We start from the raw sequence: 18,480 nt of genomic DNA, 5'->3' as shown, positions 1-18,480 counted from the left end.
CCCAAAAAAGTCTAAAAATGTGTGCATCCTCTTTAATCCCTTCTAGGAATGGGCAACACCTGAGCTACTTGTTATTGGTTCTGCCAAATTTCCTCAGATGCATGAACGTTTTATTAAACTGAAACCATGAGTGAATTGGTCAGGGTCTCATTTTATTCTACTACCAAAGGTCATGTCTGCAGAGGAGGAAGAGGTGCTTGGGGGGGAAAAACAGTTCTGATGTTTTGCCCCTCTGTCTAGTCATTTTTCTTTCTCAGCACTTTTCAAAGTACTTTTTAGTTAAAAAAAAAAAAAACAGTACAGTGGGGCAAATTTGTGTGTGTGTATAATGTGTGTGTGTGTGTGTGTGTGTGTATATATATATATTTAGTTGCATATCTATGCAAAGCAGTATTTTCTTGTATACTTGACCTTGGTAAACTGTACTCCTGTGCAACTGCTAGTTGTGGCCCTAGCTGATACGGGAATTCTGAACTCAAGTAAGACAAAATGAGCTCAGTAATTAATGTCTGTAATACCAGTTGGGATTCCCTCAGACCTTTTCCACTCAACTGATCCAGAACATGTCGCCAGTTCTCTGGGATCCAACAACTCAGTTCAGTTCCAGCTCATCGCTCAGGTTACTTGATTAGCCAAAAGAAAAGGAGGACCTGTGGCACCTTAGACTAACAAATGTGTTTGAGCATCAGCTTTTGTGAGCTACAGCTCACTTCATCGGATGCATGCAGTAGAAAATACAATGGGGAGATTGTATATACACAGAGAACATGAAACAATGGGTGTTACCATACACACACTGCAATGAGAGAGAGCAGGTAAGGTAAGCTATTACCAGCAGGAGAGAGGAAAAAACCTTTTGTAGTGATAATCAAGGTGGGCCATTGCCAGCAGTTCACAAAAACATGTGAAGAACAGTGGGGGAGGGGGAAGAGAATAAATATGGGGAAATAGTTTTACTTTGGGAGTGGATGTGTCATTACACAGTCTTTTTTCAAGCCTAAGTTAATTGTGTCCAGTTTGCAAGTTAGCCAAGTAACAGCTCTATGCCCACACTTGGCAGGCCCAGACACTGGGGATTTAGGTATAGTTGATACTACAATTCCAAATCATATCACAGACTACACAGTTTATGTACACTTTTCCTACCTACTAACATCTATACTACTTGAATGTAATTGGTTTGAACACTGTATTGGTCCTTACATGCTCCATCACTTATGTTCTCACCTTATCTACACTTCACTTATCAGTTCAGTGTGTTCTGGCTTATCTTGGCGAGCCCAGAAATATTCTCTTCAGCACACAGCTTGTCACACTCTTGTTTACAGTCTAACCTTACCTTCAAAGGTTAGGCAAGCTTACTAATGCCCAGCAAGATCTATGCCTACACTACCTAGAGTGCCTTTCCACCTCAGACATTTCATAGCAATTCCGTTATCTGAGATCTGGAACAAAGATAGATTTGGGCCACTCTTTTCGATGCAATATGTTGTCTTGTGACTGTGCTTAAGAGTGCCTAGATCCTTCATGAAATGGCGTCATGGAGATCTGTTAAAATCTGTTTCCTCTTTAAACAGAGTCCCTAAATCAACACCTGGAATGTCTCAAAATCTTTGGAGATGAAACTGAAGGTCAGATCCTTGAAAGTTTAAATGGGATTCTTCTGGCTCTGGCCGAAGACAGTTAAGTATCAATCCGAACCATTTTTCATTGCCTAGCCACACCAGCAGACTTCCTGAGGACTTGTTACCTATCATGACTATATCTATTAGATAAAGAGATCACTCCTAAAATCCCTGTTTGCTGCTGTTTTGGGGAGTGGGAAGTTTCTGTTGCAAACAGGCTAACTGATTAATTAATTTGTCCTACTCTACCAGGCGAGTGCTTTAAGGCAGCAATATTAAAAACAATATCCAGCTCCTAGCTAATGGGCCCATAAATTCCTAACCCTTCACTGGTTTCTACACCAGCATAACCCTGTGGAGCTCCAGCAGATGGGTTTCTAGGGGGTTCCAAGGGCATTGTGTGGGGAGATATTTGAGGGCTGCTGCTGAGATCTGTCAATGGAGGGGATGATCCAGCCTTGATTATTTAGCTTCAGTGGAAATTTCCTATTAGTCCTCAAAAGGTACTTGAGACTAATGAATTGCAAGCCAGTTGCTTGAACTGAAGTTCTTTATTGGAAGACTGACTACTGTAGAACCTTAAGAGTAAATCAGAGCTGGGAGGGTTTAAGCAGAAGAGAAATAATTGGGATAGCCTTAAAACAAACTACATTCCCTCCTAGGCTGAGATTTACAAAAGGGAATTATATCTGCCGATTCCAAACTATAGCCATTAGCTACAGTGTAGTTAAGATGATATGAAGAGACTTGTATTGAAGCTGCTGGCCCATTCCCTGTTCCATTTAAATCAATCATTTGAGCAATGTAAAACTCTGGGAGTCTCCAAGTCTGACTGAGCAGACAAATATACTGTTCAAAAAAATCTGAAGGGGCAAAGAAACTCCAGGTTTAATTTCTTACCTAAAATATGCCTGAATCCTAAAATCATCTTTTGGTGACTTTCCCCAATAGATTACAACTAACATATGATAAAGTACTGGTCTAAGTTATACATTTAGAGAGGAATTAAAATACTGGACTGTGATTAAAGGTTTATGGCTAGAAAACTAACTGCAGCCTTAATAAATCTGAAGTCTACACTCATTGGGACTTATTTTAATAAAGAAGTCATACAAATTTCTTCTTCTAAAAGCTGATACACTAATAGTGACATAGTATCTACTTTTCACTTAGGAAGCACTGCATTCAACTTTACAAAGTTGGAAGTTCTGTTACTACTGTAACAAACTTCAGTCTACAGTTTGATCACATTGTACACTTCCATTCTGTTCCTCATTGTCCATGGTATGTGGCTGGTCATTTGTCAAGTTATTTTTGCTCCCTGATTGGATTTGTGAATTCACTTAAACAGGAAAATGAACAAATTTCTGCTAGGAATTTTCATATGAATAAACATGTGCTAAAATTCCAGAAATAGTTTGGATTTGTGACCATCTTCAGGAATAAACCATGCTTATCCAAATCATCACAAAATGAATATTACAGTAGAACTTCAGAGTTACATACACTGGAGTTATGAACTAACCAGTCAGTCACAAACCTCATTTGGAACTGGAAGAACACAATCAGGCAGCAGCAAAGACCAAATTCCCCCCCGCCCCAACATACAGTACTGTGTTAAATGTAAATTACTAAAAAAAAGCACTTTTTCTTCTGGATAGCAAAGTTTCAAAGCTGTATTTAAGTCCATGTTCAGTTGTAATGTTTTGTTCAGAGTTGTGAACATTTCAGGGTTATGAACCATTGCCATTCAAGGTGTTTATCTTTGAGGTCTACAAATCAAACATGCCACTTTTATTCACAAACAATTTGCAAATCACACCATCTACTCACCCCCACTTTCCAGGCTCCCCCCCACCCCTCAAGAAAAGAGGAGGAGACAGAAAAGATGAAAACACTAGGCTGTTGCAGATAGGAGGAATGTTACAAAAGCCAACCTAATTTCAAGCTGCCTTTCTACTGGACATCAGGGAAATGCTGTTCTTTCATTATTATCAAGGGGTCAGCTCACACTCATTCACCATGGGTTTAAATATTAAAGCTGCAGACAGTGACAGTCATCTGTACCATACAGGCTAGATCTGGCTTTCCATTCTCTGAAGCATTGTCAGCCTATTAGTGTTTCCAGAGGATGCTGTGTAGAAAGGTCTGGCAGTCCCAACCTATCCCCAGAGCCCTTTGCTTCTCCCAAGTATGTTGCTTGCAAAAATAAAATAAAACCATGCACCTTTGAAGATTCAGTAAATAGGCCTGTCTGGGGCCTAATTTCTTATTACTTGCAGCTTCACTTACTTTTTGCTGAGGTGGTGGTGGGTTGGTTTTACCTGTCAGCATTTGCTCGGCACTATTGCCTCTCCTTCAGAGCTCGGGGATTTATTCAGTTGCCATGGCAATGTGGCCTGCATTTGAAGGTTAGGCTCTGTGCAATACAGTTGCATTTGACAGCCCTAGAAAGAAACCCACTAATCATATTTTCAGAACTTTATCCTACCTCCTCATTTAATTTATTTCAGACATTGACCCCTGAGGAACCTCAAGAATAAATGTTTCAAGTAGATTTCAACTATTCTTGTACCCTCTCCCCCACCTGCAGAGGGGATGACATAAGAGCTCTTATGCCTACTCGGTGGCATGCAAGGATCCCTCTGTCCTGGAGTGGATCTTGCCCAGTACTGCCAGACATCTTCCTTACTTGTCCACAAGTAAAAGGTTGCAGGACTGGGCTCATCGCTGTTAAAAATGCACGAGAGATTTTCTCGGTGATTTTTCTGCATAACAAAGATTTGCATAATCTGGCACAGGTGGTATTTTCTGCACACTGGGGCACAGGACTGGAAAAAATAGAATGTCATACTTAAGGATTCAGTATATTAGAACAGTATTGCTGGGGAAGCTTGCACCTGTCAGCACAGGCATGTACTTTGGCACCAAATTCCTCAATCAAAAATATTATGCAAATGCTGATTGCAGCTCAATATTTAAAGTTGTGCTGAGTTTTGTACACAAACCTCTTGTAATCTTATTCTTAATCTAAGAAGGAAATCTTGTTAGCTGTGTTTGCAGTAATATTTAGCTTGTTATTTGCAACTTTTTACAAACATGTTGGTTTTACTTATTATAGTGTATGTAGTTAGTTACTGAGTTTCATTAGAAGAAATTGTGTTTTTAGAAAACATATCCAAAAAAACCCTCAGATTACATGTTTCCTTTCCTCAGTATCCAGAAACAAGTAAATCATTTTAGATTTTTAGAGCAACAGTAGGAAGTCTCTTAAGAGTAAAAGAGGTGAATCACAAACACCATGATAGTGATATGCCTGTCATCACAGAGCTAAGAGCAGCTGTGTTACATTGTTGTAGTTCAAGCAAAGTAATATGTTTAAAAATGCCTAGCATGATTTCAGTCTTTAAATGTCACTTGTGTATGATAATGGCCTATTTACCTGGGTTGGGGTTTTTGTTTGTAAAAGCAGGTAGTAATAAATAAACTTAAAAAAAAATCTACGTACAGCATGGAATTATTCCAGGATAGCATATGAAGGAAGTTGTCTTTTCATGATGGAAGGTATGTGTGACCGACTACAGAATAAGGCAACCTATTACACTAGGAAAAATTATGACCAGGTGGAGTCCCACTTTTTCCTATTGAAGTTTTAGCCTCCTTCAGCCAGTGTCAAAGCATAAAAAGACTATCAGCCAGTACTCAAGCAGGAAAGAGTAGCATTTCTTACAGCTCTTTTTCAAAAGACCAGCCTTCCCCCTCCCACCACTCTCCCAGCTGACGCCAGCCGCCAGCCGGTGTTTGTTTATATATCCATCCTTCAGAAGACTCAGTGGCCTGATGACAATTAGACTTGATGAGACAGCAGGAATTCCTATTGTGGGGTAGCTGTATGATGACAGTCCTAATTGCTAGGAGCAGCTGCTGGATGACAGGCCAGATACCATCCACAGTTCATTTCTCAGTCGGCGAAGATGGAAATGTTTCCCTCTAAGGTCTGACACACAGGGCCCCTTCAGCAAGGTTCTTAAGCACTTACCTGACTTTGAACAAATTAGTAGTCCCAGTGACTGCGTATGCTTAAAGTTAGGCAGGCGCTTAAGTACCTTGCTGAATCAGGACCTTGATTCCAACACTGCCTAGACCTCTGCAGAAACCATGAAGGCAGATACAGTGAATAAAGCAAATTCATTGCCATTACTGTTAACACTCTCTATCATTGCAGAGCAAAGATCCTCCAGCCTACTCACAAACAGTGGGATTTTCCCAACTTTAGCTCAAATTCTCAAAGGCAATCCAAGCTGTGCAGTAAAGGCAGCCCAGGTGATTGCAGAGATAGCAAAGAATGGTACGTAAAGTGTTCCTATAAATGTTAAATCCATTATTCCTGTTTACTTTCAATCCACTTATCTGTTCTATGGATGCTAATTATTGGCCTTGCAGTTGATGTATTGGTTTTATTTCAATAAGGCAAGGTCCTAGCAGCTTCTCTCCTCTGTCTGTGTAGAGGAAATGAAGAAGCCATGTATCGAAGCAGGTTTGGTTCTAGCTTTGGTACCTCTGCTGGAGAGCACGGACCAAGAGACATTGCTTCATGCTGGGAGGGCCATTGGCCGCATCTGCTATGAAAACAGTAAGTACTCAATTTGCTGAAGGAGTGCTGTACATTCTGGCTACAGTAGTAAGGGTGTCTTTTAAAAAAAACACATGGGCTTTCTACTTAGACTGAGGTTAACGTTCTTTATATGTAGTGCTATCACCCTTGGTGCTAGTTCAGTTTCCAATTGCTTCTACAATAGCCATACCAGCAAACGCAGCATGGTTTTGACAACAAGGAGACTATAAGGGGTTAGATTCACTTTTGAATAACTTTTATTCATTGTAATTACAATAAGTTAATACCAACCCCCCAGCCAAATCATTTAAATAGCTTTCACTTAAGAACAGCATGCTTTATTAAACTGCTTCTTACTAAATTGCAATTTGTATTACAATAGTGCCTAGAGACCCCAACTGAGATCAGGGCCCCATTCTGCTAAGCATTGTATATGTAAACAAGAGACACTTCCTGCCCCAAAGAGGTTAGACAAATAGACAAGACAAAGGGAAGAAGGGAAACTGAGATAACTGACTTGATATAGATCGCACAGGAAATCAGTAGCGAGAACTCAGGTCTTCTGATTCCCAGTCCATTGCTTTGCCTACTGTGCTGCACTGCCTTTCATGGTAAAACAGTTTATAAAAGCAGTGGTCTTTCACTGTTAGGAAAATTTGCCATAGGGAAAAATCTGGGCATATATTGTGGCATCAGGGGTTTATTTTGATGAAACCCAAATCAGAATGCAACATGTTGGGAATTAAAATATTGTAGGTGATAAGGCAGATTGGGTGCTTCAGGTGTAGAATAGCTACAATTATCTGAGTCTGTCAAAAATCCCATAAATAAGAGGGAAAATAAACTGTGTATATTTAGAACCAGATTCCCACCTCTTGTAAACTGATGCCGCTCCATTGACTTCAGTGGAGCTATGCTGACATATACCAGCTAAGGATCTGGCTTCTAAGACCTAAAAACGCTGTACCAAGCTAGGTGCTAAAGTGCTGTTATATGTTCTGAGACTCTTTGGCACTGGAACAACACAGATTACCTCTCTATCTGAAAGATAACAGCTGTTAAAGCAATATGAAAGCATAATGTGGTCTTCCTTCTATAGAACATACTGTAATGGTACATGTTTAGAACCTTTATCTTTCCATAAAGACATCTTCTCAGAAACAACCACAATTATTCTAGAATGCAAAGAGCTAAGTTTTGGCAGAGTCACAAACTGCACGTAAGATACAGGGTTGCACTGCCCCAGGAGCACACCTGGATCTAGACTATGAATCAGTCACAGTATGGTTGCTAGTTCTCATCCTGCTCCAGTGGGTAAAGTAAACTGCACCACCTCTACACCTGATGCTCCAGGTCATTTTTACTGACTGAGACACTAAGGGATCTACCTAAGATTCTGCCTATTCCCCCTCCCATATACCTACATGAGGGCCAGGCATACATTTTTAACAGTGCAGGTAATTAACCGTTAGGACAATTTACCAAGGTATGATGGGGTGTGACTCACCATGACAGTGCTGCCTTCTTGCAGTCTTGGAGATGAGCTCTTTAGGGCAGTACACCCTCTCCCTAGGGTGCCTTGCCCACAGTCACATCTGCTCTCTGACCCATGTCTCTCCAGGTACTGTGGCATCCTCTTCATGATATGGCCAGAGGGCTGTGTCATGAAACCATCTGTGCTCCCCGCTTTTGTGGGTTAGTACTGCAGTCCAACTGTCCAGCCATTTCCAGTGCAAGGACCCAGGCCTACCCACTACTCCAGGTCCCAGCCTAGGTACCCTGTTGATGATAGCCACATTGTGTGTCTCCTTAACTCCCCTATGATTGCTATGCTTCCTTCAGCCTCTTTCCCTTAGTGCCCCAGCACCTCACCTCAGGGCCTTCAGACACTGCTCTCTATCCAAAGTACTAGCCTTCCTCTTGCTAGGAGCACAAACTTCCCTCCTTGAGCTCTAGGCAGCTACTAACTCTGCGCTGCCCTGCAGCTTTTCTTATATTGGCTGCTCCTCACAACCTCTTATTGGCTGCTTCCCTGTGCAGCCTCCCTACATGCCAATGTGGGGCAGATACCCCATCACACGAGAGTTGTGGTGGATTCTACAGCACTGACCATTTTAAATTGAAGATTGGATGTTTTGCTACAAGATGCTCTAGGAATTATTTTGAGGACGTTCTACAGCCTGTGTTATACAGAAGCTCAGACAATCTATAATGGTCTGGAGGAGTTTGTTCTGAATCTTGTGCTGCTACAGACTTCCCTACCTGCACCACACTTTAGGGCTATTGACACTACCTGCAATGAGGTAAGCATTCAATTTAATGATATCCTTAAAGCACTGCAAAACCTCATTTTAGTCGTCTCCTATGTTAGGCTGTTGTATCATCTCTGACATGCTCACTCCCACTACAATTGCCTTAACACCTCTTGTATAATGGCTTACCTGTTCAGCTCCCAAAAAACAGTTTTACCATGAGGGTAGAGTTTAGGGATGCAGGTTTGGTCTTTAGAGTAGCAGCCGTGTTAATCTGTATCTGCAAAAAGAACAGGAGTACTCCACAAGTACTCCTATTATTTTTGGTCTTGTAATTTCACAGCAGGATTCTTGACCCCAATTCTTTGTTCCATCCACATCCAGAACTTCTATTTGGATCTATATTAACCTGAATTTGCAAGGTAAAACTTAGTTTGGAAGGATAATGGAGTCAAGATCATGTGATAGAAGGCCAGAATGGATGGACTAGTGTGATCAAAGTTTGATCTCCCTGAATTAATTCCTGTTTAACTAGAGCATTTAAAAATAATTAAAATCTTAAATTTATTATTTCCAGTGATAGGAACAATTTGGGTTGTGGTGGATAATCTATGGTTAACTACCCTCAGTTAAAATTTGTACCTTATTTCTAGTCTGTATCTTGTAGCAACGTTTTGTTTTAACTCTTACTTTAGGGATGCCTCCTCCATGCCCTAGTTAGTATAACAATGGATTAATCCAAGATGAAATTTCTGTTGCCTTTCATTTCTATGCGTTTGATTTCCAGGTGACCTTCAGGAGCAGCTGGTGAAGGCAGGAGTGATCACATCACTGGTCAGGATATTAACTGATTACCCAGACAGTGAGCCACTTGTCCGTGTCAACCTGTTGGCTTTATGCAACCTTGCAAGCCTAGGTGGGTATTAAAACATTCCCAGATTTGCAACTGTGTTGGTTTCATTTCTCATGCTACCACTGGCTTGTTCTTAGGCAGTGTTTCCACAAGTAGGGTTGGCCATAGTAGGCAAATGTTTGTCCTGCTATCAGGCAAAGTCACTGCATAGAGATTAGATACCTGTGGTTGGGATAAATGCAAGACTGTCTTTATTTCTTGTTACGCAGGGGCTTATCTCCTTGCTATATGCCCCCTTGTGGCCAACCTAGATAGACTCTCTAACCGTTCATAACTAAACACCAGAACCTGTAGCAGTTGCTGACCAGCCACACACACAAATAATTAAGATTCAATACATGTCCTCCTAGCCTCTTCCCAGGGAAAATGAATGGGTTGTGTCCTTAGCTGGTGTAAACTGATGTAGCTCCGACTTCAGTGTATGATAGTACTTTTTTTTTAAAATGTATTGCAATTTAATTTCATTAAGTATCTTTTTTTCATGTATCTCATACAGGACCAGGGACACTAGGAATTTTTGATGCACCTTCTCTCTCTACCATTCATTTATGTCTTAATAAAATGGCTTGATTCTCTTCTCACTTACACTGGTTTAAAAATGGTGTAGCTCCATTGACTTAAAGGAGTTGCTCCTGATTCATACAAGCATTAGTGAGAGAAGAATCAGGTGTAAAGTCTCTCATTTCTCTTTCTATGGAAATTCTGTGTTATGATTGTGAGAACCCCAAATTTGGGTTTTTTTGGGGAGGAGTCTCTAGCCCTCATGGTTGCTGATAAAAAAAAACTTAACAAAAACCCTAAAGGCTCTCACAACAGAAGACAAAACTCAGTGGCTTTTTTTAAAATTCATGATTTTTAAGCCAATCTCATGATTTTTGAGGAAGGGCTGACTGTTTCTGAACTCAGAATGTTGGCAATACTGCATTCTGGACATATTCTATTTCAGCCATGTCCTTTATACATTTTTTCTTCTATATTTCATGGCATTATGGCACAGATATGTTAAGCTTTTGAAAGAGCTTGTGTGGAAAGTTTGACTGCCCATCCTGAACAAATTGGTTAGATTCTTGCTGGGATACTTTTTTGCAGAGAAAATGTTCTGGTAAAGTGGTACATGCTGTCATACCACAAGACCAATTCATCACTGGTATAAAGCCATTAAATGCAATGGAGTTAGGACAGCAGTTGATTTGACTATTATTAAAAAGGCATAGCAACTGGAATGACAACTGGATTAGAAAGCAGAAGAAAAATGAGGCAGATTGAGGGGATTTAAAGGGAAAAAACAATGATTAGATGTTACGTGTATTAAACAAACAAATTAGCAAGGCAACTAGATTCAAAGTAGCATCCAGTCATTTCTCTCTAGGAGTTTTTTTAAAACATACAAAATCATATTATCCACACAGAGATAGCTAAAGAAGCTCTAAGCAAGACAAAGGTTGCTGAACATCTAGTGAAGCAGCTGAGAAGGGCAGAGAACCATCAGAGGATAGAAACCATCATTGAGGTTCTACAGATGCTAGCGGAGAATGGTAAGGGGTCTCTTATCTTGACGACTAGGCTCCTTAGTATGGAGGATACTAGCATAGTGGCTACAACGAACACTCCAGGGTTTTCAGTGGAATTCCATTACTGGAGGCAAGGTCATAAGCCCTCCTCATAGAAACAATGGGTGAAATCCTGGCCAGATTGAGGTCAATGGAAAAATTCCTGAATAAAATATATGGTGAGGGAATGGTACGAAATGAACCATTTGATAATTTTGTGTATGATACACACAGCCTCCATACTGTATGAGAATGCAGAAGATTACTGGGACCTTAGAAAATTTACTGGGAACTGATCTTAAAAGATACTTTATAATGGGTATAAATGGAGATAAAGAGCCCCTTTACTAAAATCAATCAGCCATGGTTGACTAACGAGGCCAGTCTACTTCAGTGAATCAAATTATAGTTAATGCTAAATCAACAATTTCATGAAAAGGGTATTTCCATAAATATATTTCTAGCACAATACTTTTGTGTATTTATTTATAATTAAAGAGATCGTACATCTGGGTTTCACAGGGACAGTCCCGTTTTCAGATGATGTCTAAGGAACTTCTTTGGGATGCCTGAAATGGCCCAGTTTTTCATTTCCTCCATCACAATGTTTGTGGGGTTTTATTTAGGTTTGTTCAAGACATTGCTATATCACACAATTTGTTCAGGGTTTATCAGCAACAAGTCTAGTGGAATGAGTGGTCAAACAGCATTCCCCACACTGGAGTGAAGAGTAATAGCTAGAGATGTTATCAAAGCTGTTTGTTTTGTTCAAACTCAATATTAACACCACTGGAGAAAAATCCCCCACTCTGAGAAATATAGCCATGGTGCTGCCAAATTGCAACTTGGCAACACCAATACACCTGTTAGTATTTTGCAGTTCTTACTTTATAAGAAGGGTGATATCTTTTATGTGACAAGAGATCTGGAATGTAATTTTTAAAAGCACAAAACATTATAAATTGCAATAGAAATTCCCCAGTTGCCTTCCCCCCACACCACCCATGCAAAAAATTACAATGATCTATCTAAAAGGTGTATTCCAATGGCAACATCCCTGTTTCTGAACAAGAGTCCCACAAATTACTGCACCTGGAAACATCTAAAATTTATCGGGGATTTAGCCTCCTTGCATTCATTTTTTTTATGCAGTGACCCAAAGAGAAGCCATTAATATGCATGTTCTCCTGACCTCTGCAGATGCTTTGAAAGTGCAAATGGTAGAGGCAGGTGTGCATGAGGCACTGTCAGAGATCCTGCTGAGGCTCCAGGGCAGTTCGCAAGCAGAAGATATGTGCAGTGTGAAGGCTGCATCAGATCTCATTGTGTCTCTGCTCCTTGGAGGTAAGATGCATGGAGAAGCAGCAGAAAGCCCCATTAGCAGCAGGGATTGCCATATGCTCCTGTGCTTTTATTTCCTTTCTTCAGACACATCTGCAGCCTGTTTCAAGATTCCTTGGGGGAATTCTCCTCAACAGCCATTCTTTTCTCCCCCACTTACACTATGATTGTAATGCTCATGTTGCCACAATTTTCCTCCAAGCATATACACCTTTTGCCTCAGGCATTTAATGCCACTATGCCTGCTCCTATTGCATTTCTAGCCTCTGCCTAGAACAGTGTACTGCCTTCTTAATTGTGGCTTTGTGTGTCAGTCCAGTCCATCTAGAACTGGGTTTCTCCAACTTTCTGATAACCTGGCTCCTCTGGGTAGCCGCTGAAATATGCAAGCCTCCCCAAAAGAAAGGAAAGCTCAGATATAGGACCAGATATACTTCTTGAGTTAACCTCAATTTTAAAGGACCAGATCCTTAGCTGCTGTAAACCAGTGTCGCTCCACAATCTGGCCCATAATGTGAAGAGAGGGACTAAGAATACTAGTGTTATAGCACAGACAGTGCCTACATAAGTCTCTACAGACTAAGCTCTGCAGCTGAATAACGAAGGTCTATATGACCACCCTCTGTCTGCCCCCTTTCTCATGGAGGCATTTCACAGTACAGGGGGTCCTTTCAAGTAAACTGGCTTCTGACATGGAAATCTCAGACTGGTGTTCTCAATTTTTTTCCCTTCAATACACCTTAACTCATTCAGTACATTTAAATACCCATTTAAATATATTCATTGCATACATTCTTCATTCATTCTTCAAAAATGGAGCAAGTGTTTGAGCCATCTGGATTAATGAAGGAAGGAAACATAAGAATTTAAAATTACTTAGTATTACATGTTTCTATGTACTGAAAATGGAGAACACGGACCTTCTAAAAACAAAAAAAAGTCCTTGTGGCACCTTAGAGAATAACAAATTTATTTGAGCATAAGCTTTCATGGCTTGGGAGACAGGCCAGTCCTTGCTTACAGACAGCCCCCGACCTGAAGCAAATACTCACCAGCAACTACACAACAAGAAACTCCAACCCAGGAACCAAACCCTGCTACAAACCCCATTGCCTACTCTGTCCACATCTATTCAAGGGACACCATCATAGGACCTAATCACATCAGCCATACCATCAGGGGCTTGTTCACCTGCACATCTACCACTGTGATATGCCATCATGTGCCAGCAATGCCCCTTTGCCATGTACATTGGCCAAACCAGACAGTCCCTACGCAAAAGAATAAATGGACACAAATCTGACATCAGGAATCATAACATTCAAAAACCAGTAGGAGAGCACTTCAATCTCTCTGGTCACTCAACAGACCTAAAAGTGGCAATTCTTCAACAGAAAACTGACAAAAACAGACTCCAATGTGAAGCTGCAGAACTGTAATTTGCAAACTGGATACCATCAGATTAGGCCTGAATCGATACTGGGAGTGGTTGGGGAAATTAAGTTTACGTTTTGTAATGACCCAATACTAATTTCTCCCTACTGTTACTCACACCTTCTTGTGAGCTGTCTGTAATGGGTCACTCTTACCACTTCAAAAGAGATTTTTCCTCCCTTGGTATCCTGCTGTTAATTGATTTATCTCGTTAGACTGACCTCACACTTGGTAAAGCAACCCCCATCTTTTCATATATTTATACCTGTTCCTGTATTTTTTCACTCCATGCATCTGGTGAAGTGGTTTCTAACCCATGAAAGCTTATGCCCAAGTAAATTTGTTCATCTTTAAGGTGCCATAAGGACTCCTCATTATTTTTGCTGATACAGATTAACATGGCTACCACTCTGAAAACTGACCTTTCAGAGTATACATTTTGCTGCCCCAGACCTTTCATTTCCTCAGTCACACCGCTGCACTGTGAGAAGGGACAGAGTACAGCAGCAGGTTTTGAAAACTGAGCATAAAATGCCATAGAAGGCATCTGAGATGCTGCTTTTGACGTGTGAGACGCATAGAATCTATGCTCAACCATCGGGTATAGCAGAAAAATGTTAGCTATCTCTGCTGATCTTAATTGTAATTTGGTTCAGATGGCTTTGTATGGGTGACAGTTTTGCAGGATTTGGGGCTACATGAATTAAAGAATTGCACATAATTATGCATTTACATTGCATCCTTTGCCAAAATCTCAAGGTAACTTACAATTTAATTAAACTTAAAGGTCAAAGCTGTGGCAAACATTTGAGTTAAACACTGTAGTATATTCGGATTTCAGTATAAAGAACTAGTTCTAGATTACTAATCACAAATCTGTGGCTTTCATTCTTAAGATTGCGTTTAGCCTATGCAGATCTCAATGAGTAACCTACTGACACTGAACACTTGGAAACACAGGAGATACATACTGTTCCCTCAATCCCCACTTGTAAATCCTAGGAGATTTCCATGCATTGATTATGGGTGCGTGTACACCCACACACGCACACCCTTTTACATGATCTAGTCTTTATCTGAGCTGTGATCACCTTGCCACTTAAGATTCCATCCTGCAAGGTACTGATTTCATGAGAAGATGAAGGCACTTAGCACTCTGCAGGACAGATTTATACAGGCATTAGTTCAGCAGAGTGAACAGCTCTGTTCCTCCAAATAGTCATATACAACTGCTATTGTATTATGCCTCTACTTGGGAGAAACCTGCTAGCAGACTACCACAAGACTGAATAACTTCACATCTTCTGAAGGAGATGGTCCTTTCATGCAAGACTGGAGCATATAGCTAAAAGTAGTATGGGGAACCTTGCATAAGGCTACTAGCCATATATTGAGTGCATGGATTAGTGTAAGACATCTAGAATGATCAACTTTATAGCCTTCACTTCACAGAATCACAGCCTCCTGCCAATTCTGATGTTCTGTTAGAGGAAACAATAGTCTACAAACTTCTGAAACCTTGAGCAGTATGATTCCATAATAGATGCAAAGTAGAGCTTAGATGTATTTTTAGGCTTCTCTTCATTTATTGTACCACAGATGAATCCATGCAGAAGATGTTTGCTAATGGCTGTGGCATTATCTACCAGAAGGTTGGTACCTGGCTTGCATCCAATCACCCCCAGCTGCAGCTGACAGGAGCACTGGCTGTTGCCAACTTTGCCAGGAATGGTAAGATTGCTTATTCATTACCCATCAAAGTGACCAAGATAGCTAGTATTGTTTGTTTCTTATTAGAGAGTGCAATAATATTAGATTTCATGGCTCTCTCTCTCACACACCACCATAATATAGGAAAACAAAAGTGTGTGTGTATCTTAATTATGGATGCTAATCATTTTAAGGTCATTATGTGGGCAAGTCTCCAGCCTCACTCCTACTCGGTTAATATAGCTCCTGTTCTAAAGCAGCCTCCACTAGTCCAGTCCTGAACCCCTCCACCCCCACAAATGTCAAAGCACCTCAGTCCTGACCTGCAGTTTCATTTGCTGACTCTCTTCAATCAATGGAAATGAACTATGCAAATGAATGGGAGGGAGGAAGTGCTGACTGACTGAATTACCTCTGCTGTCACAATGCTCCTCAGCCTGCAGCACCAAATGGACCCTGTGAGGAAAACAGGCTTTTCTAGAGTTCCACTTTTCCAATTGTCACCAAAACTGATAGACTTCTTCCCACTAATAGCTGGAACTTTCCCTGAAACTAGAAATGAAACAGGAGTAGTCTTGGAAAGTTATTGCAAAATGCCATTGAGTGGACTATTAGGCCTCATTTCACTCAGTCACTTGCTGTTACTAGAGGGTTGAACACTTTGCTTCTGTTGGTCAAGGTCATTACACATACTAGACCAGGGGTTGGCAACCTACGGCACGCATGCCAAAGATGGCATGTGAGCCGATTTTTAATGGCATGCTGCTGCCTGCCGGGTCCTCGCCGCAGGCCCCACTCAGCCTGCTGCCGAAACCAGGCCGAGACCCCAGCAGGCAGCAGTATCCCGTTAAAAATCCTTCCTGCCCCGACCCACTCTTCTCTGCCCCCTGCGCCCCCTCCCTGGGGGAGCACGGTGAAGAAGCTTGGTCTGCAGCTGCTGCTGCAGGGCAGGCAAGCTCCCCCCTCCCCTGCCTCTTCCCGAGCATGCTGGGTTCCTGCCCCTCCTCCTCCTCCCTCCCTGCCACCGATCCACTGATGGCCCTTGTGAGGAGGGGGAGAAGTGGAGCCGCAGCGAGCTCGCCGCTCCGGCAAGGAGGCGGAGAAGAGGTGGGGTTGAGGCCTTGGGGAAGGGGGGTGGAATCAGGGCATATCCCCTCCGGGCATATCCCCTCCAGCCCCCTGCCATGAGCTACTCTGGGCAGGGGGCTGGGAGCACCCCAACCACTCTTGCCCACACCCCCAGCCCTCTGCCCTGACCCCTACACCCCCCCACACACACAGCCCTCTGCCCTGCACCCTCCTCACAGCCCCCCACTCCATGCCCTGACTCTTGCACCCCCCACATTCCTACCCCCACCCTGAGCCCTGAACAGGAGCTCCTGCACCTCCCTCCCCACATTCCCACCTGCACCCCTCACACCAAATGGGAGCTGCCCAGGTAAGTACTCCACACCCAAACTGAGCCCCCTCCCTCATTGTAGCTCCTGGCCAGACCCTGCCCCAACCTGCTCCTTCACCCCCAGCCCTGTGCTCAGTGCACTCCCACCCTCAGCTCAGTGCAGAGAGAGAGGAAGAGAATGGGCTAGAACCAGGGGAGAAGGTAGGTACCCACTCTGTAGGCAGGGCCAGGATCCCAGACTGGCAGCGGGCTGAGCGGGGCTGACAGCCAGGACCCTGGCTGGCAGGAGCCGGCGGACGGAACCCCAGACCAGCAGCGGCCTGAGTGGCAGTGGGTTGAGCTGCTCAGCCCACTGCCAGTCTGGGGTCCTGGCCACCGGCCCCGCTCAGCCCACTGCCAGCCTAGGTGAATGGAACCACAGGCCGGCAACAGGCTGAGAGGGCCGACGGCGTAAGATCAGCATTTTAATTTAATTTTAAATGAAGCTTCTTAAACATTTTGAAAACCTTGTTTACTTTACAATAGTTTAGTTATATAGACCTCGAGAGAGACCTTCTAAAAACATTAAGTGCATTACTGGCACACAAAACCTTAAAGTGAATAAATGAAGACCCAGCACACCACTTCTGAAAGGTTGCTGACCCCTGTACTAGAGGCTCCAGGCAACCCTCCCCTCCCACTCTTATTTTAGGGACTCCATGCATTCCACCCACTCTCTCCTCCCCTGCCAGGGATTCTGGGTGCCCCCTATTCCCCTGATGCCAGGAGCTGTATGTGTACCCTGCTTCCCCTTCATTCTGATGTAGGATAAAACTTCCAAAATCACCAAGTGACACAGGTTCCTAAGTGTATAAATCCCATTTCCAAAAGACACTTATGTGCTCTGGAACATTTTTACCCACAGTCATTTCAGAAGAAAAACTGAGTGGCTTGAAATTAGGGATGAAATTTCAAGGGAGACCATTTTGTCACACTAAGTACCCTCAGTGTAAAGAAAGCAACAGTGATTGCTAAGGACCATAAGCAGAGGTACATAAAGAAGTGGCATTGCCTATAGGAGAGGAAATGAACTGCACTTACATTCAAAGGACATGGTTGAGACGCATCATTAACAAATGACATAGCCTCATCCCTAACTCTTTCTGTTCTCACACACACACACACAGGCTTGAGTTCTTCATTGTATTTTACCTAGCAGTGAACATTGTACATGATTGCTCACTGGAAATGTCCTCTATGCCTTTAAAAAACTTGTTAACTGATTTAATACGTTTGACTGACTTTATTCCTTGACCCCCTCTGCCATCCCCTCCACCCCCAACATTAGACATTCTGGGTAGAAGAATAAGAATAATCCCTATCTGGCCTCAGTCTGTGCTGCTGATGTATGCACAGCCTTTAATCTAAGTAAATAATCCCTGTGGCTATTTGATTGCAGTGCTAAGGGACCTCTGATGAGGCAGTGAAAAGATGACCGCTTTTGCAGCTGAGAAAATAATAGTTCCTAGCCAGTTTTAACTGTGAGCCATTAAATTGAAGGTGCATGCAAGGCTTACACCATACAGGTAAAAATCCATAGAAAAAAAGCCTCTTGGGAGCTTTGCAACAGTCAAAGAAAGATGGCCACTAAAGGAATTGTGG

The 18,480-nt window shown here is 42.3% G+C and overlaps 1 protein-coding gene across 1 annotated transcript in view; it reads left to right on the top strand.

The window, feature by feature from the left end:
* The window catches only part of LOC311523935 (rap1 GTPase-GDP dissociation stimulator 1-like), a 52,797-nt gene that overhangs the window by 14,877 nt on the left and 19,440 nt on the right, over positions 1–18,480 (top strand). The window contains exons 2-8 of the mRNA XM_084634504.1: positions 1,578–1,682; positions 5,851–5,973; positions 6,133–6,258; positions 9,280–9,408; positions 10,815–10,940; positions 12,156–12,299; positions 15,330–15,461. Of these exons, the coding sequence (XP_084490630.1) occupies positions 1,578–1,682; positions 5,851–5,973; positions 6,133–6,258; positions 9,280–9,408; positions 10,815–10,940; positions 12,156–12,299; positions 15,330–15,461 (885 nt within the window). The remainder of the gene's footprint in view (positions 1–1,577; positions 1,683–5,850; positions 5,974–6,132; positions 6,259–9,279; positions 9,409–10,814; positions 10,941–12,155; positions 12,300–15,329; positions 15,462–18,480) is intronic.

Source organism: Lepidochelys olivacea (genome assembly GCF_965140295.1).
Source record: "Lepidochelys olivacea isolate rLepOli2 genome assembly, chromosome: 7".
NCBI lineage: Eukaryota > Metazoa > Chordata > Testudines > Cheloniidae > Lepidochelys > Lepidochelys olivacea.
This window is presented reverse-complemented; position numbering and strand designations above follow the sequence as displayed.